Source organism: Eutrigla gurnardus (assembly GCF_963514095.1).
Source record: "Eutrigla gurnardus genome assembly, chromosome: 14".
NCBI classification, from domain to species: Eukaryota; Metazoa; Chordata; class Actinopteri; order Perciformes; family Triglidae; genus Eutrigla; species Eutrigla gurnardus.
The window spans coordinates 13,487,183-13,508,902 of NC_139937.1; the positions used below are offsets into that span (position 1 = coordinate 13,487,183).

General features: G+C 41.4%; 2 protein-coding genes across 2 annotated transcripts in view; one reads left to right on the top strand and one right to left on the bottom strand.

Moving 5' to 3' along the window:
• The first annotated feature begins 298 nt into the window (after positions 1–298).
• fbxl4 (F-box and leucine-rich repeat protein 4) lies at positions 299–16,797 on the top strand. Its single transcript, XM_084026281.1, has 9 exons — positions 299–599; positions 2,473–3,096; positions 4,548–4,884; positions 7,346–7,590; positions 7,875–8,088; positions 10,109–10,180; positions 11,722–11,846; positions 12,092–12,279; positions 12,936–16,797. The coding sequence occupies exons 2-9, from the start codon at positions 2,600–2,602 to the stop codon at positions 13,097–13,099; spliced, it is 1,842 nt and encodes a 613-aa protein (XP_083882407.1). The 5' UTR covers positions 299–599; positions 2,473–2,599; the 3' UTR covers positions 13,100–16,797.
• LOC311024072 (furin-like protease kpc-1) overlaps positions 11,823–21,720 on the bottom strand; it is a 173,659-nt gene continuing 163,761 nt past the window's right edge. The window contains exon 21 of the mRNA XM_084026279.1: positions 11,823–11,872. The gene's annotated coding sequence lies outside the window, so the exon portion shown is untranslated. The remainder of the gene's footprint in view (positions 11,873–21,720) is intronic.

Here is a 21,720-nt window from a genome sequence, read left to right on the forward strand (position 1 = left end):
AAGGACACTTTGAAGTTCCACTATTTTGAAAATTGGTTGACATTAGCCATTTAGTGTGGCAGAAGTGGGGCGAAGAGGACATTTCCAGCTCCGCAGATTTGATCGACCGTTGCCGAAAGCTTTTTGTTCGGTAAACGGACACCTGAACACTAGATATTAACGCTACCACACAAAACACCGGTATTGTCAGCATTCTCGTCCAGATTAGTTGGTTACAATGTGCGGTCAGTCAGTCACTGCATTCTCCGAGTGTCCCGGAAGGCATCACAAGGTAAACGGCAGGAATGTGTTTTGGCGTTGGAAATGTCCTTTTAAAGGGAAGAAGAGGATCGATCATCATGAATGGATACATCGATTTACGTTTACCGTAAATTGAAATAATGCCCTGTCCTCTTTCATTACGCGATTTTGCAATGCTAGCTGCGGAAGCTAACAGTGACGTTTTGACAGCTCAGCTTGTCTGTGGGCTAGCTAACGTCGGCTTGCTAGCTGACTAACGGCAGCTTGTTTAACAGCAACACAACAACATAAGCCGAGGGAGGCACGTCACCTCCCCGGCTAATGTTGCGTTCTTTCAGAAAAGCAACCGTTTCTTCCCGGTAAGGTTAGTTTGTGTTGGCGTGTGGAGCTACAATTGAAAATGCACGTAAAGTAACGTCAACCTCAAGCCAAGGTTTTAGGACAATTTAGCTAACGCTACTTGCAGTCGCTGAATTAACGTTAGCTAGCTAAGTGCAGATGACATTTGACAAGACTGGAGTTATGCTAACCAGCATAGCAGTTGCTAAAACAAATGTATTATGTGCTAGCCCGAACTGCTGTGGGATGTGTTCCCTGTGTGACATTAACATTGTAAAGCCATGCATGTTAAAACTTCAACGTTACCAGTAGGTTTTATTTATTTGTAAACATTAATAACTTTAGTTTCGTTGTCCTCCAGTGTTGACTCAGTATTTAAATGGTTCCAGTTCTGCTTGAAATATTGCTTATGCTACTTTGTTTACACCCGGATTGCAGGTTGTCCCTTTAAGGTCATCCAAGTGTGCATTGCATACTGCAGCCTATAGTTGCATCGCTGCTTGATTTGTAGTGGGAACAATTGGTGATACAATTCAAACTAGAAGGTGCATTTCCTGCAGAAAATGCGTTTTAAATGCTGAAAATACAAAGCATTGCTGAAAATACAGAATTGTGAAATAACTTGCATTAAAAACCTTAAAGCCCAAATCCATTTGACAGCACTGTGGAAAAACTTTGTAGCTGAAATGTCAAAATAGCACAGTTGGAAGCTGAAGTGCAACATCTTGAGCTGAAATACAGTGCTGGAAAAGCTGGAGGCTAAACTGCTATACTGTCAAAGTAATAGTAGTAGAAGCAGTGGTAGGAGTAGTAGCGATAAGATACTAGTGGTAGTCGTTGTATAGCAACAGTATTAGTAGCAACAATGGTAGTAGGACAAGTATGAGTAGTAGTCTAATAGCAGCAGTAGTAGTAGTAATGGTAGTAATAATATCAACCGTAGTAATAGCAACAGTAGCAGTTGAGAGAGAGACAGATAGAGTCTGATTCATCCATCGGAAACGCAGAAAGGGATGTAGGTCTCATCAGCCAATCAGCATTTGGTGTGTGTCTGTAGCTGGGTTATTGTTGAGTAGAACTCAAAGTCAAAAACGGCAAGTATTGCCGGTATAGCTTCATAGCTCCAAATTTTCATAGTTCGAGCTGAGGAAAGAGTTCTTCAAAATCTTAAATTGTTTGAAAATTTCATAAAATGTAAACTGATATAATTCAAAAACTGTAAAAGATATCAAAAAGCTGAATCACACTTTTAGTTTTGAAGCCTTAAAACCTGTTTATGGTTTATATGAAATATATAGCTCACAGTATGTAGGAGAAAAGGCAGTTCAAAGTAGTATATGTTTAAGAGGATTTTAAGATTTTCTCCATAGAATTACACTGTAAAAATAAAATAGAAAAGGTAGAATCAGTGCATGCATGTCCAAGAGTTGAATATTTTAGCATGTATCTGTATGCAGCTATAGCTGAAAGTATGCAAAAGGAGCTTAAGTCCTTGAGGATTCCAGCGTTTCTGGCATTTCAAGTTTTTCCTCATAAACATGATGATGATGATGATGATGGGGTGGCTGTTTCAGGCTCAGCTGCTGTCAGCTGTAGATAGGCAATGTGTGAAGTGTTTTCTAAAGGTGAAGTGTTTGCTTTAAAGCTAAAGCAGTAGCTTTAAAAGCCACACCTCCCATCAATATGTTTTACCATCACTTCATGTCCAAGTATTTCCTGTTTCTATATTTTGGAAAGCTTCCATTTACATCCAGCTACTCATCAAGTTGACACATTCCTCCCCTTTAACCCCTTTTGTGACATATATATAAATATTCAGGGTTTTCTACAGTTGTGACTCAGACCTGCCGTATTGGTGTTCTCACTTGTGTTTGTCTTTGCCTAACCTTGCAGGTCATGCATGCAGCCGGGTCTCTAATCTGCACATTGTACGTTCCATGAGCCAGTGTCCTAGGTGGAGGCTCTTCCTCCCTCTAGCTGCTGTTTCCCCCCACTGCCCTCATCAGCTTCAGAGTTCCTTATGTTATCCCTCTTGAGCATGTTTTACTATATCTGTCTGCGGCGACGCTCCAGGAGTGGGACTCGAGGCGAGGCTCTGACCAGTCGGCGGGCCGTGGAGTCTGGGCAGCGGGCCGTGTTACCCGTCAGTGTGGAGGTGGAGCAGTACGCCAAGGAGGTTCTGGACTTCAGCTCCCACTATGGCAGTGAGAATAGCATGTCCTACACCATGTGGAACCTGGCTGGCGTACCCAATGTCTACCCCAGCTCAGGGGACTTCACTCAAACGGCTGTATTCAGAGCTTATGGGACGTGGTGGGAACAATGTGCCAGTGCTCCGCCACCTTTCCGCCGCACCCCTAAAGGCTTTCACAGCCAGGATTATATTGAGCTGGGCTTCGAAGAGCCCGTCTACCCTACAGCAGTGGAAGTGCTTGAGACTTATTACCCTGGAACCATCATCCAGATTCTGGCCTGCTCTCACAACCCGTTCTCCCAGAACCCACCTACTGATGTCAGGTAGAGATAAGCCTCCTTCTAGGAAAATCACTCTCATTGCTCTAATCGAATGGTTAATTCAAGGTTTATTTATTGTCATTCCAAAACACAGTATTGCACACCTTAATGCAAGTTGTAGTGGAGTACGGTGGATGAGTTGAGGAGTCAATGGGGCTTTTGCACCTGTAGTTACACATTGTTGTGTTTTAGTTCTTGTACAAACTGACCGGTAACTCGTTGATTGTCATCATGCATCATCAGGGTCCTCTTAGCTAAATCAAATTCTGGTGGATGACAAAAGTTTATGCATCACTTTAATGCTTCTGATGTGTATTAACGCCTATTAATCAGTGACAATACCCACATTGATGTGGATCCTTGTTGATTTGCATGAAGAGGTTATATACATGGCCTTATAAGCATCAATTATTAGATTCAAGGTCAGCAGATTAATTTATTAGAAGTTTAGCATTTGATATGATGCTAAAATCATATATGTACTATGATAAGTTGAGTAGTTAGTTTGTTTGCCTTCACACCACAAATGAAAAACAACATATTACGCATGTAGGAACTGGACTATCTGAAACGCTCCAGGGTTAGGTTAAAACAGACCAAGCAGGTTAGTGAAAGCTGCTGTAGTCTGTAGTTGAATAAGAAAAACAGGAAATACCAGCAGCTATGTATTTGGAACGGAGATATTAGCAGCTTTATTTGAATTATTATTCACTTACAAAATACCTGAATTTATATTCTTTATGTGAATTTGTAAAAAAATATCATTGTATTGTTATAGAAAGTGCTCAATAAATAATTCTCTTGGCTACTTTATGTAATTGTCCTCACAGAGCGACAAACAGGAAGTGTTCTCCAGAAGTAAAGTTCAGAAGTAGGCCTACTTTTAGTACTCTCTGTCTGGCAGACACACACTGAGTGACAAGCCTTGAGGGGCACAGGCTTGTTTGTCCAGCACCATACCAGTCGAAATTCATTTTCAAATGTAATTGGCTGGTCTGGTGTCTGTTAAGCGAGCCTCCTTAAGAGGACCAAAAGAGTATGGATTTATAACCAATGTCGAAATGAACATAATGAGACCTTTATCATTTGACCAACATTTTAAAGATCCTCTGTAAGTAAGATGCATTTACAGCAGGAAGGAGCTACAGTAGTTAAATACTGGCCAACAGTCGTCCCCTGAAGTTGTGAATGCGTCGAAGTGTTGCCCAACACCAAGACTTCACGGTCGTTCTACATTGGATTCAGTGCATGAGCCTCTCAAACTTATAAAACGTGAGCTAGAAATTTATAAGCCATAAAATGAAATTGTTGAGTTAATGAATGACTGCACACATCCAGTGGATGTTGTGCATAATACTGCAGGTAGACTAGAGTCCACAAACCAACAGTGTCATAGGCCTATTTTCCAGTGCCTACTACTGTGGCTTTACAGTACAACCTTTTCTTCTGTCCAGGTGGGAGGTGCTGTGGTCAGGGGAGCCCACCAAGGTGTTGACCGCCCAGGCACGTCAGTTTTCCCCAAATATCAAACATATCAACTTCCCCACCAACCTGCTGCGTCTGGAGGTCAACAGCTCTCTGCTGGACTACTACACCGAGCTGGATGCGGTCATTCTGCGCGGGGTGAAAGAGAGGCCCATGCTGGCCCTTTATAAGATGCCCCTCATCGACATTAATGACCTGAGTGACAGCGAGGAGGAGCTGCTTGATGTGGGAGGTCCATTCAGACAAGGAGCAGACAGCAAGCACCAGAAGACAGCCAACGGCTTCTTTGACAAACTGCCCTATGAGGTGATTACAGACCTGAACGATGTACACCAAATTACTCGGACTTGACTGAAAGAATAGATACACATAAAATTACATTTTTGCTATTCAGAAGGGATTCTGAGTACTAGTGGCTATCAGTAAAGGTGCCCTGTACTGTTTTCTTGTAACCAAATAAGAGTTCACACAGGCCGTGGTGCAGAGCCGGCTTGCAAGCTTCAACGATGGTTTATGATAGAATGATAGATATGGATTACATATTATATTAGGGGTCACCCCGCATAGTTTACTATTGGACGATTGGATCTAAGGAGCGTGATTCGACTGCCATTCTCACAGTCGTCCCAGTGACAGGAAAGTGTGGTAATGAAACTATGATCATTTATCATTCATAGATAACATGTCACGTTAAAAATATAAAAGTAGGTCAGAGCACTCTCATAAGAACGTAGCTCGATCAGAGCACTAGATATGTTTTGAGATATTTCTAAAATCAGCTGGGGGACGCGCGTAGAAACAGCTGTTTCTTTCTCGTCGACTATCCCTTCATTTCCCTTCTATCTGTGGATTACTACGAAGAAAAAAAAAGGAATTAGGATAGAAAATTGTATTTACAACTATAGTAACATGTATTGGCAATAATGTTGTTGTTCATGATTCGATGATCAGTCAACTATAGACAGGACTTTACCAATCAGGTTCAACTATGTCAATTCTTATTGGGAAACCGCCCTATATATGTGAAATAAATTAACTCAGTCTGATAAATGCTAAAAATATGCATCCCTCACTTTTGACTTTTCTTAGAAGTAGCTTAGGGTCGCTGCTGTGTGTGATTTTGTTTCTTCAATTGCGTACTTATTCCACGTATTTGCTAAAGTGCGACGAGCAGACACGCAAATACACACACACACACACACACACACACACACACACACACACACACACACACACACACACACACACACACACACACACACACACACACACACACATACACACACACAAGCAGACAGACAGACGGAGAGATTAGCTACAGAAAACAGCAGAGGAGCAGAACCATTTGTTGAACTGTGCTGAGAAATGTGTTTCTGGTGTGAACAACCGTTCTACTGCTGTCAGTGCCAGTTCATCTTAAGTGTCTGGGTGCATTTTGCATTTAAGCATGAAAAGAAGCAACACCAATTGAATTGCTTATCGTTATTTGTAGAAGCATTACAAATGCACATTACAAACTACACAACCTTCCATTCAGAAGGGCGTTTTCACGCTACTGGTGCTAAAATCAGATTGTCTGCATGCATTTTCGACTGGCTCATAGAGATTATTAATAATAATTATGTGCACTGTAGGACTGAAACAAACAATTATTATTTTTTAGATCATTGAATATTTCAGTCTATATAATGTCACCAAGCAGCAGTCCAATGTGACATCTTAAAATTGCTTTTTTTTCTGTTTGGGAGTCCAAAACCCAAGCATGAAGTCATCACGATTAAAAAGCAGGAATGTTTGTTCACTTTTGCTTTAAAAAAAAAAAAAAAAAAATCAATCGATTAATTGACTGTTTCATCACTTAGTGCACGGTCGCACATTTGCATTTAATTTGCCTGACATAGAGAACTGGAAATGGAAAAGTCAGTTTAGCCTCAATTTGTCACCTTCGCCCGTAGAATAATTCACAATATTATGTAGATTTGTATAAATTGACTGCTGCGGCTGATGACAACGAGCAATAAACTCCAAGGTCATTAGCAGCACCTGCAGCTTTAAACAGTCATTATATGAGCCCCTGAGTGTATGTATACCGTGTGTGTTCACCAGTATTCCACACAAACACATGGACATTGTTGCTTGGACTCCATTCTGACACTTGAGCTGGTATGCACTCAAGGACACAGACATTTTCATGCCATGCAGACGTATCGTGTTGTCTGAAGCAAAGCTCCAAATCACCCCTGTATGCTTGATATTCCTTCTCTTATCTCTTCTCCAAACCGCTGCCATTAACGGCGGTCGTCACAACCGCGTGTGCTTGTTTCAGAAACACAATATAGCTATTATCTGTCAGCTGATACCCGCTTGAACGCCGTGTATTGTTAATTCAATGCAACACGCACACTCGCACGATCACAGTCGTCCTTTCTTTTTTGAGAGGCACGGGGAACACAGTGCAAAACAAGCCGGCTCACCTCTCCGCTGATCCCGCTATCAGTGCTTTGTGTCCCTGATAAACACTATTTGGATCTGCCTGACAGAGGGGACACTATTAACATTCTCCAGACGACTCTGTTATTCTCTCTTCTCTACTACGTTCTACTACTCTTTCATGTTCTTTATTTTACTTTGCCTTCTGTTCTCCTGCCAGACCTAACAGTCTTGTGTTTTGTCTCTCCTATTTCCCTTTGTCTCTCCTATTTCCTCATCCCCCCCCCTTGTCTTCCATTTTACTCTCCGACCCCTTCTCCCCATCTTCCATCCATAGCTCATCCAGTTGATACTAAGCCACCTGACCCTGCCAGACCTCTGCCGTCTGGCCCAGACCTGTAAGCTGCTGCACCAGCACTGCTGCGACCCGCTGCAGTACACCCAGCTGAGTCTGCAGCCCTACTGGGGCCGGTTGAGTGACGCCTCCTTGGGACACCTGCAGAGCCGCTGCACCCTCCTCCAGAGGCTCAACCTGTCCTGGACCGGCAACCGCGGAGCTCTCACCCTGACCGGCTTCAACAGGTCAGACTGTCACAAGACGCATCACAAGTGCTAGAAAACAGGAAGATGACCTTTTGAAAAGTTGCATACATTTATTGTGAGGAAAGGACACGCTGAAACCAAAAAGTTGTTTGAATATCTTTCTGTAATTTAGGACGCAGCAAAAATAAGACATTGTGTAAAAGGACAATTAGGCATTATTGTCTAAAGTACTGACAGGTAGACTAGTAGGTAGCTAATGTGTGATGCTGTTATTCCTCTCTACTTCCTCTCATCTTTACTCTCTCGTCTATTCTTCCCCTCAGCTTCATGAAGGCATGCGGTCTCAGCCTGGGCTGCCTGGAGCTGTCGTGCTGCCACTTCCTGAACGAGGCCTGTCTAGAAGTCATCTCTCAGACTTGTCCCGGGCTGCAGGAGCTCAACCTGTCCTCTTGCGACCGCCTCCACCCGCAGGCCTTCACACACATCTCCAAGCTGACACGACTTCGCAGGCTGGTGCTCTACCGAACCAAGATAGAGGTAGGGACGGTCAACAGTGTATCTGGGAAACCACAATCAACATGACATTTTCACCTGTGTGCTTACATCTGCCCTGTCCAAATACAGCAGGTAGATAGACTGGTTAGTAATAGGTTTGTATACCAAATGGCTGCCCTGACTGTTTGTAATACACACGCTGCTTAGTTACCTTTGAGACATTACATTTGTCTGTCTCAGTCATTTGCCAGTATTGCTCAATATAGAGAAGGTCACAGTATGAATTTATAATAGGGGTCTGTAAGCGTTTTAGGATTTCCACTAGTCATTGAATTATTGTAAAATAATGGAATAATGAGTAGCACTAGAAATGTGAGTGTGAATGTATATATTATATACGTTAAGTATATATTTTTTGCTCAGTTTTGGATGTTCAAACTCCATCTGCGTAATCAGCGTAAGGATGGATGAAATACATCTGCATGCTTGGATTTCAACTTGTCAGAGTGACAATGACATTAACATATTAACTTCCAGGAATAAGCCATTTTATGGACAGTCCTCATTCCCTGCTGCTTTAGTTTTTGGCCTCCACATTCCAGGGCAGTCCCTCTTATAAATTGCTTGCAGACCTTCTGCCAAGCAAATCCATCTCGTGTTGGTAGGAGAGATGATTATGTGACTTTTTGGAACAAAATAATATATAATTTTGCTGTCTCTGCGAGGTATCTCACACATATTTACGCTTACGTGTTTACAGTAAAATACAGTAAGCCTCGTCTAAACAGACTAGTTCCAAACCTTTTTAGCATGTGAGCCTTTACAGCCAAATCATGCATACTCACAATCCCACATCACAAGTTGCATACAGTTGATGTTTCCCCTTTCTGTTTAATTTTAAAACATTTTTTGTAGGCCGGAAGATTTGATCGAAGAAAAAAATAAGCATCATTTTGAGTAGCAGAAATGCTTTTGTCATCTCAAGACCCTAGAGACTTAATGTTTGACCCATGAGGTCATAAAGAATAACTTAAGCGGCTGGTTGCGGTTTGTTTTCTACATGAAGAATAGATTAATTAATAATTGTAATGTATAGAACAGGTTTACCTTAAATGTTATACCACGTTAAAAGCCCTGCCCTAATGTCAGACTGATGATCTCCACAAGCTGCTTATTTGACGGTACTTGTTTCGGGTTGGGTGTTGCTCATTCTGTGTTGTTGTCTTTTGAGTTGAACTGAGTCAACTCTGAGCCTAGGGGGTCTTAAAGGCACGTACTGCATGTTTTCAGGTGCAGGCCTGTCTAACCTTGTAAAAAAAACGCTGTATTGTGTTTTGGTATTACACCTCAGCGTTTCTCCAGTGTTTGTCATGTTTCAGAGCACCGTTGTGGGCAGCAGGCAGTGTAGAGTTTCTGCGGAGGAGCCAGGCAGCATGCTGCAGGTTGTTTATACCCATCAGACAGAGCAAGCTGTCTGTGTCTGTTTGAGGCAAGCCCTGACACCTCAGCTGTCATTACCCTGTCACTGCTCTAATTAAATGGCTAACTCACCGGAGAGAGGCATTTATAAAGATGCCAGTGACGGACTCGAGAGAGCACACACACACACACACACACACACACACACACACACACACACACACACACACACACACACACACACACACACACACACAGGCTTTTTCACTTTCATGTCTGACACTTTCACCTGCCGCTGAGGTGGAGTTGGCAGTTGCAGTGTTAAATTCCCGTATCTCTATCCAGGCTGCAGTGCCACTGGAGAGGTCTCCGTCCTCACGATGCTTGAGTTTGTGAGATGTAAAAACGAGCTGTTGGGCTGTATTAAATTCCCTTAAATACAATAAACGTTACCTGAGTGCCCCGGGCAGCAGACAGGAAATCACTTAGGAGGACCTTTGGATGATATGACTGGACTCCGATACACGCAGATGTCTGGAGTTTATTTTGTTGGTGAGCTGGTAAATAACGTCAATTATTTAAATGAAGTTTAATTTTATTTTTGTTCCGTCTTGTCTGTCTCTGTCGTTGTTGTCTTCTGCAGCAAACAGCTATTCTGAGCATCCTGACTTTCTGCATAGAGCTGAGACACCTCAACCTAGGGAGCTGTGTGAGGGTGAGAATGCACACGCACAAACACACGGGGGAAGAAGTCCAAATAAGGCAATGTGTTTCCTATATAACCCCCCACGTGGACTTGTTGGACAGCAGTTTTTGTCCAAAAGATGGCAGAGACACCAGTAGTGTAGCGTATAATTGAGCTGATAATGATAAAGTGGCTTGGTAATAAGGGCAATACTTCATTGTTTATCCTTCAGCCTTACTTCATGACACAGTTAAAGCATTACTGAAATAAACACATACTGTAATACAAAAAAAAAACTGTACACAAACCAGGACACACACATCCCAGAGCCTCAACATATTTCTAACTACAGAAATATGCAAAAGAGAACACTTTGGATATTTTGGAAATTGGAGAAGAAGATTGATAGCACACATATATTTCATGGCTACAGCAGCTCTGTCCAAAGGTGACAAAATCTGCCTACCAGCAACGTTAAAGTTATTAATAAACATGTTATATCTTGTTTGTTTAATCTGTATAATACTGAAGTGCAAAGTACAAATTAAACAAACAACATGTAGAAACTAGTGAGCTTCAGGGGTGCTGGGAGGTGGATTTTGCTACTGTTGGACAGAGCCAGGCTAGTTAATTGCAGTCTTTATGGTAAGCTAAGCTAATAGTGTGAATTTTCAAACTATTCCTTTGTTATTCTCAGATGTTATTCTGTGAATATATCCTACATAGTGTGTGGCATTCATGGTCAGATAAGTATGTTGACATTAAAATAAAGATTTCTTTCATATCATGCATTAAGAAGAATAAATTAGACATTTTAGTAAATGCTCAGTGTATCGTGGTAATAATGCTGGGGCAGATCCGATGCCTCTCAATACATATTTTTCTAAAAGTTTTAAAGTCAATCTAAAAAGATCTAAATTCAAAAATGTCTGTATTTCACCCAGTCTCTGACAGCCACCCACTTTGTCACAACCTTTTCTTTAATCAAAGCGATGGAAATTTGATGCAATTATGATGACTCAAGTGATAGAAGGTGAAAGGAACTTCAAAATGCCAGTGCAGTTTCCTGTTGTGCTCTTTCTTAAGGCTTAAGTGTCATCATTAGTAATTAGAAAGGTGCACTCAGTAGAGTCTGCATCCACCACTGCTGTATTGTGTTTGAATGCATACAGAACACATTGACTAACCCCCTGTCTAGACACCAATGGGCTGTAAGGCATTGTAAAACACAATTCATTCCAACTTCAAAACAAACGGCGAAAATGGAGATGTCTGACTCTTTATACGGCTCTGCCTCAAACCAGCTAATTATTATCTCAACATATCAAATGTTTGCTCAAAATTCACAGACTAATTAAGGGAAATGGCTACCGACTCACTCATTACTATATTCTGTCTTCCCTTTCCTCATCCTGTATGACACCCTAAATTCTGTACATGCATAATGTGCCAAAGAGGAAGATCATTTTATGGTTTCAACAATAGCTGAAGTGATGTGGACCCTCAAAAACAAACATCAAACACTATGGAGAGAGCGTAAATAGTTGTTACGTGCCACTTGTCTCCTGCAGATTGAGGACTATGATGTTGTGGCCAGTATGCTGGCTGCTCGCTGTCACTCACTTTGCTCGCTGGACCTGTGGCGCTGCAGGAACCTAACCGATCGAGGCCTGGACGAGCTCGTCTCCGGCTGCAGGTAGGCAGTACCAATGGGTTCGGTTGCTGTAAACAGAGTTTTGTCTTATTGTCCTCACTGAGGGAGAACAAACAGGATTTGCATCACAACAATATTTTGAATCTCAATCCTTTTAGACAGGGTTATTGTGACATGAACCTTTACATATCGAGCATACCAGAGCGTCCCATTTTTTTTTGTGAATGTCTTGATTTGTGGACTGAGTCATGCCTGTGCTCTCCTGTGTCTGGTCTGTCTTTGCTCAGGATGCTGGAGGAGTTGGACCTCGGCTGGTGTCCCACACTGCAGAGCAGCACCGGATGTTTCCAGCAGCTCGCCCGCAGTCTGCCCCGCTTACGGAAACTCTTCCTCACCGCCAACCGCACCGTCTGTGATTCGGATGTGGAGGAGCTAGCGGCCAACTGCCCCTCGCTGCAGCACCTGGACATACTGGGTAAGCTCTAAGCTCACACATGTGGGGAAATATCTTCGTCATATTCATTTGTCATTTACTAATTATTTGTTAATGATGGTGGATATGGTCAGGTGTCTTTGTAAACGGCAGACCCAGAGCTTCATGTCAACAATGTTGCCTCGTTCTTTACATGTGGCCGTCATCACGTCTGTGAACTAGTAAAGTGCAGTCAGTAGTGTCTCATTTATAAAACATAGTGCACAGAATCCACACTAAGTGAACTGCTGTTTCTTATTGCTTTATATTTGGTTCGTGTAAACATTCATACACATTTTGTTATCAAAGTAGCTCAGCAGTGTGCTTCAGCACAGAGCAGGAGTAAATGGTTACTCAGATCACAATGTTGAAGTGTCCTCAAACTAAGTACTTTTACCTGAACAGTACTCACCTGAATACTTCAGTACATTTATTTACTGCAAACTTGATATTAAACTGCAGTTCACTGTTAAAGGCTTCACGCGACGTGAAAACGCTGGCACTGCGCAATAATGCCATTATGATTAGGAATCGCCCAGAGAACCTGATATTGAGAGGGCAAAAAAGAGTACCGGCAGTTTGTGAAGCAGTTTATTCCTTAAGGATTTACTTGTATTTTTTTTCCTCTGTTCATGTTATGTTTCTGTAATCTTCTTCAGGTACGCGGTTGGTGAGCGCTGCCTCACTGAAGAAACTCCTCCAGGCTTGTCCACGACTTCTCCTCCTAGATCTCTCCTTCTGTTCGCAGATAGACATGCGGGTCGTCCAAGAGCTCTCCGGCCTCTTCCCCAAAGTGGCCATCAAGAAGAGCTTCAGTCAGTGACCCCAGCATTATCTCATTTCCCCCACAGTCCGGAGGAAAGAAGAGGAGGGAAGTGCTAGCCAGCAGACACTGCCCCGAAATAAGAGGCAGGTCAGATGCTAACCGGAGATTGTTGACCTGCGTGCATCTGCCTCACAAACCAGATCTTGTTTTAGTGGTCTTACAGACCAAAGGGGTTGTAATGTGTGAGGAGCTTCTTGGGATTAACAGGCAGAACACAAACAACTGCAGACTCCCAGTCACAGGATTAGAAAATGTGACGATTTTTAGTTGTTCTTTTTTTTAATTTTATTTTTGGACACTTGAAATCAGGGTCGTTGCTGTAAAGCTGCTCCATCTTCCCAGAATCTGTATCATTACTTGCGTATTGCCAAGCAACACAAGGCTAGAAAATATGCCACTGAATACAAAACACATAACACTTTGTGAGCAATCTTTCCCTTGAACATCTTGTCAGGACAAAATAAAGATGTGAACATCCCCTTATTGGAAAGAGTCAGAAACGCTGCAGTTTAGTCGTCACATATTTATATTAGCTGTTGGCGTAATTAAAGTTCAGGGCCTTGGTCAGTGCCTTGACAGAATGGGCAGCAATCCTGGTGGCATGTGTCATAACAACAAGCCAGTTTGAGTTAATTATACAGAAAAAATCATCCTTGATGCTGTTGTGTTCGAAGATATCTTTGGTTTATCAAAGGTAGCTGTAAAGGTGAAAGCAAAGGAGTGAACGCAGCCTTATTTCACGACTCCTTCCTAACGCTAGTATCACGAGTCTTATGTTGCTGCAAACAGAAAGGGATCTCATGTTGAAAAGGAACACGCTGTCATCTGCTCTTGCGCCTGAGATTCCCTGACATGTTGACATCAGAAACATGTCAGAGCTTGTGAAAAAGCTTATGTTTTAGTTTACACATACAGTAAAACATAAATAGTAAATGACACACAAGCTGTCAAATCAGCAACAGACAAAGTCATTTCAAATAAAGGCACAGAGAAGCAACACTGACAGTCCGAAACCCAAAGATATAGAATTTACAATGATATAAAACCGAGGAAAAGCAGCAAATTAGTTTGCAATACATTTTTGATCAACTAATTGTCAACCAGACAGTTGTGATACAACGGATTCATTAAAAAAAATCTGATGACATCATATAGGAATGTCTAACTGGTAAATGTTCCAGTCAGTCTCCCTGTATTTACCCTACAGATGGATATGATGCTGATATAATAATTAGAAAAGAGCTTTAATTGAGATTGTGGCACGGCAGCTGCCTTCCTTATTGGACAAATCATACAAGACCCACGGTCGTTTGCACCGCCCTCGCTCGCCGAGTTCAGCGCACACAGCGGTGCACTGCGCCCACACTTAGGATTGGATTGATAATTATGTATGCTTGGTTTAGGTTATTCAGATCATTATTTTCATTAGTAATTGTTTTGGCTGCATCATTTTAGGTGGTGATGACTGAGTTTTGTGTCCAAAGATGAATGATTTAAGTTTAAAAGTCACCGGTTTCACAATGTTTTCATATTGTCGCAACGCTGTCGTCCTTCACTGAGCTGTCTGTCGCTGCTTTATTTGTCTCCATCTGCTTATGTATTTACCAACCAAAATCCACTGATGGGAAGGAGTACTGTGGATTCAGTTGAAGACGGTATGTGTAGTTACTGTGACCTTAGTATGTGTCCTGAAACTCAGGGGTTTTATGTTTTGTTTTGGGTTTTTTTTTTTTACATATATTTTGCTCCGAAAACCAGCACAACACCTTCACGGACTTGAACCCCAGATCACGCCAGCTTTGAGGCTTTCTGTCGTCAGCGTTGCTCGAACAAACACGCATAGCACTGAGACAGAGAAACGTTATAGCTTAGTAGCTGTGGAATGTTCAAGTCATTGTATGATTGTTCCAAAAAAATATTTTGCTGTCCCTGATTATTTCATTTTCGTAATATATGAAGCCACAGATGCAATGTGGCAGAAGTGCTTAAGGCGTATTTTATTTAGTTTTATTTTTTTAAACTTGGAAGTTTTACTTTAAAGCACATGCTACTGGTCAATATTTGTGCCTTATACTTCTGTTTGAATGTGGTGTGATGTCCATGTGGTACAGATCGTAGTGAAGTGCTTTGCTTTTATGCCCTTCAACCAAAGTAATACACGGAAACCTGGTCTTTAACCCCACTACTATATATGACCAGTCTAAATGCCATATATAGTGTACATCAGCCATGGTAATTATTATGCAAAATATTATTTATTTATACTTCCCTGTGTGATATAAAAATGTTATTTAAACATGTTATGCTTGCATTGCATTCAGTACGTGTCTAGCCCAGCTGAACACAAAGACTTAAAGTACTTTTAGACAAAAAAAAAAAAAAAATGTAAGTGTTGTGAAGTTAGTTGGACACATTTTTGTTTTCACTTGACAGTGTAGCTTCTGCTGTAGCTCCCACTGCGATACCCAAGAATGACTTGGCATCCTATGAACACAGTCAGATTACAAAAAGTGGGTTTTTTAATGCTGATTGTGTCTAGGAGAAAAAAAAGTTTAGTCATCAATTTAGTGTTTTGCTTTGGAGAATAATTTGGAGTTATGCTAGCAGATTCCTTAACCCGTTCTCACCCCTAACTCAAGTCAAATGCAGAAGCTTGGTCAGCCCCTTCAGCCTCTGATACCAACATGCATCCTTTATCTAACTCCCATGCAACCCGCCTTCTTTATTATTAAAAGTTCAAATGGTGTATGAACAGAGAGATAGACCACACAGCGTGGCCACAGGACATTCATCCTGTTGTGTCGGTTGTTATGTGAGTCATTAGTCATGTGACTCTCTTGAGTCACATCATCGGTCACTGGTCTAGCCTTGGTATTTGACACGTTGGGAGTGAGAATGCATTAGTTTCCCTGCTTGCGGTCTTTGTGCTCACCTAGGCTAAACATGCCCCAGATCAGTTATTATACAGAATGCCAGATTTCAAATCCAACTCTGGGTTTGATGGGAAACCCCCAAATGCTGGACTGTCCCATTAAAACTGCATTCATGTTGAAATTGATGTATTTTCAGCTCATGTTCAGTCCGAGTTGTGTTTTAAACAGAATGGGTGTGGTAATGACACACCAGCCCTCCTATTCAGGTGATGCGAATGTTACGTCAGTGAGTGGAAATCAGCTTGTTTTAGATTAAAATAATCTTATTCTATCCGATTGACTGGAAGCCAAAGAGTGCACACACCGCACTTGTCTGTCCCGCCCAAATCGAGGCAGTAATTCCAAGTATATTTTGAGATGATTAAATTGCAAATGAATAGCAACACAATGGAAACACTGACAATGTATAACGTGTACAGCAACTATTAGCCACAATGTTTATTTGTTAAGGCACACTATTTGAACATCCTCGGATGGCCACTCTCTCACTAGTGAAGCAGTTTGGTTCAAAGCCTCCCAGTATGTGTGTTGTTTTAGCTCCCTACCTTAAATGAGTGGGATTTTCTGTCATGAATATGCATTCTGTCCTCTCCCACTGATGTGCGATGAACCTTTGTGCCATTGGCAGGACATGCAATGATGCTCCCTGTGCTGCAGGGTGAACGCCACTGCTGTGTGAAAAGACTGTGCCTGTGTCATGATGAAACTAGGTGCTTCACACCAGATTTTAAATAAACTGACGGCTGATGACTGATGCAGCAAGCTCTGTTTCTGTGTGGCTCCTTTCAGTGCTCGCGGCACTCTGGGTACGGATGTAATAAGAAATGTGTCTACCTTGCTAGCATTAGCTTGCTAATATGTTGTTACCCTTCAGTGAACAGTGAACCATCACTAAGAAAACAAAAAGAAAATTGTGTTATTACTTTATCACGCTGAAGCATCATAAGTAGAGTCATGTCAGTGTGTTAGGGAGAAAAGTAGGCTCATACATTTACTTAATCCACAACAACTAGCGGAGGCGCCCATTAGTCAGGATGACTGACTGGATAGTAGTGGCCAAATGATCCTTTCTCCCGTTTTACAGTCTATTAATACCACACAGAGAAGTGACATTAGCTTGTCTTCTTAACGGCCTTTTAATGAATTGTTTATGCCTAGTTTAATGATGTATATTGTGGCCCTGTAATGTGCCGTAATGACAGAGAATGAGGCGGCCTCAGCTTAAGTATTAATTTGGACTGCCTCCCCAATGATTATTCCTCGGCTCACAACACCGCCGCCGCTGCCTCCGCTGCTGCGTGTGCAAGTGTGGATACAAACGTGATTCATGGAGGCTTTCCACTCCGTGCTATGCCTTGATTTCTTGCTGTCATGCTCCTCTATGAGGCTGATATATCCAGCTGATATAATTCCACAGCAATTAGTTCAGCTTTTTATTTGACAAAGCTTGGTGAATCTGTAGGGGGGATGTATGGATGGAAATATTGTTCCTGAATAATAAGAGTTAAAATAGAAATACACGGAAAGGGTTAGGGGGCTGGCACAAGGTTGCCCTATATGCTTCCTCTCTTTCCCTTCTCTTTCTTTCCTCTCTAGTTACAAACCACACGAGTGACACCAGAATATACTTTGACAAATATGGCAGCAGGTGTAGTAATAGTATTCTCTTCAGAGAGACACATGTTGTGGTTTCGCCTCCTCTGAGCCTCCCTCATCAGGCTGGGACTCGACGGGCCTCAGACCTGCCTGAGGGAGGCCTCACTGTGATACCCATCATTATGTGGCTTGGTGTTGCTTCTCTGGTTTCTCGACTTAGACTCTAATAATGAAGATATCCCTGTCAGTCCTCACACTGCTGTCTAAAGCTTATTATTTATGTTTTTTTGTTTTTGAGTATATTGAAAATGTCAGTGCTGAGTCCCTTAAATCCATCTAAATATGACAATCCATAGGTAGCATTTTGAAGCAGCAGTGATGGGAAATGTTGTTTTTTTTTCTCAGTACATGAGGATTTTCATTTGTAAACTTTATGTTATGATACCCTGGTGTAATTACAGTAAATAAGTGACACCACAGAAAATGATGTTAGTGGTGCAGGTAGAGCTGGTGTTTCTTTAAAATTAAGACTGGTTGTCTCATAACTCAAACAGGGTACACGTCCCCCTCAGTAATTAGAGAGAATAGAATAGTCCCCCCACTAAATGCATGATTGGTGCATGATGGGGTGCCAGGATGGCTCAGTGGTAGAGTTGGCACCCAAAATACCAAGGATGAGTCCTCACCCTCACACTCTCTGTCAATAAAAGGCAAAAATGACTTAAAAAAAAAAAAAAGTATTGCTGCATGATGATACAGCACTTGGCAAAAAAAAAAAAAAAAAAAACTTCATGGTATGGTATCCTGAAAGTCAGCATAGCATGGTATTTCAAAAAAGTCATAGTATAGCATGTTGAAAAAGAATATTATAGGTACAAATATGTTTATAAAAGTTACAAAATTGGCACAATTGAGTATGTTGAAAAAAGTTTTTAATAAAGTATAGTTAATCTAAATAAGTTGTATGGTTTGTCATAAATATCAATCAAAAACAGTCTTGTCGAACTATATATATATATATATATATATATATATAGGGCTGCACGGTGGTGTAGTGGGTAGCACTCTCGCCTCACAGCAAGAGGGTCCTGGGTTCGATTCCCGGGTCGGCCCGGGTTCCTTCTGTGTGGAGTTTGCATGTTCTCCCCGTGTAAGCGTGGGTTCTCTCCGGGTTCTCCGGCTTCCTCCCACAGTCCAAAGACATGCAGGATGGGGATAGGTTAATTGGTGACTCTAAATTGCCCGTAGGTGTGAGTGTGAATGGTTGTTTGTCTCTACATGTTGGCCCTGTGATAGACTGGCGTCCTGTCCAGGGTGTACCCTGCCTTCGCCCAATGACAGCTGGGATCGGCTCCAGCCCCCCCGTGACCCTAAATACAGGATAAGCGGTAGAAAATGGATGGATGGATATATATATATATATATATATATATATATATATATATATATATATATATATATTATATATATATATATATATATATATATATTTATAATTAAAATATATATTTTAAATATGTTTTACAGTGTGTCTTAAAAAAAATGTATGATCTTGAAAATGTCAGATTGAATTTTGTTGATAAAAAACAATGTTGAAAAAATGTCATAAAAAGTCATACTATAGTATGTCGGCAAGACATCAATGGTAATGAAAATTTCATAACAAATCATAAGTCATAGTAGGCCTATAGTATGTTGGAAAAGTCAGTTGTTTGTTTTGCAAAGATCCTGTCCAATCAGGACGCAGGGCTGTGTTCGTGCACACACAGAGCCCCTCCCCCCTCGGGTCATTCCACTATCACAGGGGGGAGGCGGAGGGAAGTAGCAACAAGCTTCCAATTCCTCGTTAAAAACCGAAACAAGGAGGTCCAAAAACAAGCAAAGGAAAAGAAAACGCCGGTGGAAAAGAAGGAAAAAAAGAAAGATTGTGACGGTGCCCTTGATAAAACCAGAGTTAACATCGGACCCACGTTTCAAAGGTGGCGTGATCTAAGGGATTTCAAAGGGATATTCGGTATTCGGGGGACGAGCGTGAGAGTTGTAAGCATTCAAAATCTGACAGAGTGCCCTTGATCCGCCGGACTTGCCAACTGGGACTGGGAAAAAAACAGTCATAGTATAATGTGTTGAAAAAAAAAAGTCATAGTATAGCATGTAAAAAAGGCATGTTTTAGTATGTCAGATAAAGTCAAAAAGTTATAAGAATTCATAGCATGTAGCCTAGCACGTAAAAAAAGTCATAGGATAGAATGTTGAAAAAAGTCAATGTATAGCATGTCGGAAAAAGTAATAAAATAGTTGATATATAGCATGTCGAAAAAAGGTCATAAAAAAGTCATAGTGTAGCATGTCGAAAAAAGTCAGAGTAAAGCATGTCGAAAAAAAGTAATAAAAAAGCATGTCGAAAAAAGTCATAAAAAGCATTTCGGAAAAAGCTCTTAGCTCTTACTTTATCGGCAATGATACGTTGTGGTTTCTTTGTTTCCTTCTTTTGACAAATGTACTAAGTCGCTTTGGACAAAAGCGTCTGCTAAATGACCTAAATGTAAAAAGTCATAAAAAAGTCAGAGTATAGCATGTTGAAAAAAGTAATGGAAAAGGTCATAGTACAGTATATAAAAAAAAAAAAGTCACAGTAAAGCATGTCCCAAAAAAATCATAAAAAAGCATGTCGGAAAAAGTCATAAAGAAGTCAGAATAGCATGTCGAAATAAGTAATAAAAAAGTAATAGCATAGCATGTCAAAAAAAGCATATATCTATTGTTTCCTTTTGTTTATCGTTGGGCTGCTGTCCATCTAAAGCTTCCAGATCTCCCAGCAGCCTTTAGCCCTGTAGAGGCTCATGGGCGTTGATAAAGAGGATCTGGCACCGAGGCTGCATAAGATGGCCTTGCTGAGAGACAAGCATGTTTCACAAACAGGCCGACCAATTATAGCCGGAATAATTATGCGCTGAAGGGGAGACACGATTCGCCCCACCGATCAGGAAAGTTCATGTGAAGTTATAATTAAACAATAACTCGTTTACAAATGAACGCACACACGCATTTGTGTACTTAAGTGTGCAAAGTGTAATTAGCTGCGATGCATCTGAGTGAGATTGAAGAACAACAATGTCAAATAGTGGAATGATGTTCTGCTCATGCAGCTTGTATCACTGTTATCTGTGCGCTGTGTGGAGGAGGAGCAGGAGGAGGAGGAGTGTGTGTGTGTGTGTGTGTGGGTGTGTGTGTGTGTGTGTTGGGGTGAGGGCAAAGGGAGAAAGACTGATTGAATGAGTGATTGATACAGAAGGCTGGATCATTTTAACACGATTCAGAGATGGACGTGATGTTTGACAGGGAAACTTTGTGCAAAGAGATTTGATTAAGATCTCTGATGGGGGGGGTAAATAAATTTAGCCACAGAAACATACATTTTTTAAAATGAATTTAATCCATAGCTAAAAATTACCACAGGAAGTCATATTGAACCATTATGTTGTTACACAAGATGCTAAATGACATCATGTGATCAGAGGTGGATTAGTTGTTCCTTCGGACGGACAGAGAAGCATCCGTCTGTTGTTCAGTGACACTTTTCATTGCTTTCCTCTCGTATTTTCAGTGACAGTGTTGAATGTGCTGAGTCAGCATTAAACCATGTCTCCACAGCAGAAGGAATACTTTGTGTCCCATTTCATTACCTACTGCCTGAGGCGCCCGCCGCCTCTGTCACTGACAAAACGATGGTGTTGTCGATCGACAGGTTTAAAATAAAACAGGTCTACTAAGAGAGAAGGCCATTTTTAGAGAGTATATCCTGATAACCTGATAAAAAAAAGGGTTAAAGCAGGTACCCTGTATGACGTTGCTTACTTTAGAGGCTGACATGCCCTTTCAGCGTTTTCTCATGGGCACTTTGCAACGATAGTCACAAATCCTCACCGCTCATGTCAAGGTTTATAAAAGGTCTGTGTGGGTTATTGGGATTATCTTGCTACAGCTACATGTTCACTGTTGAGACGAAGGTTGCAGCTAATGATTTTTTTTTATTGATTAACCCTTCGGTTATTGTTGCTTTGAATTGATTAGTCTATTCAAATGTCA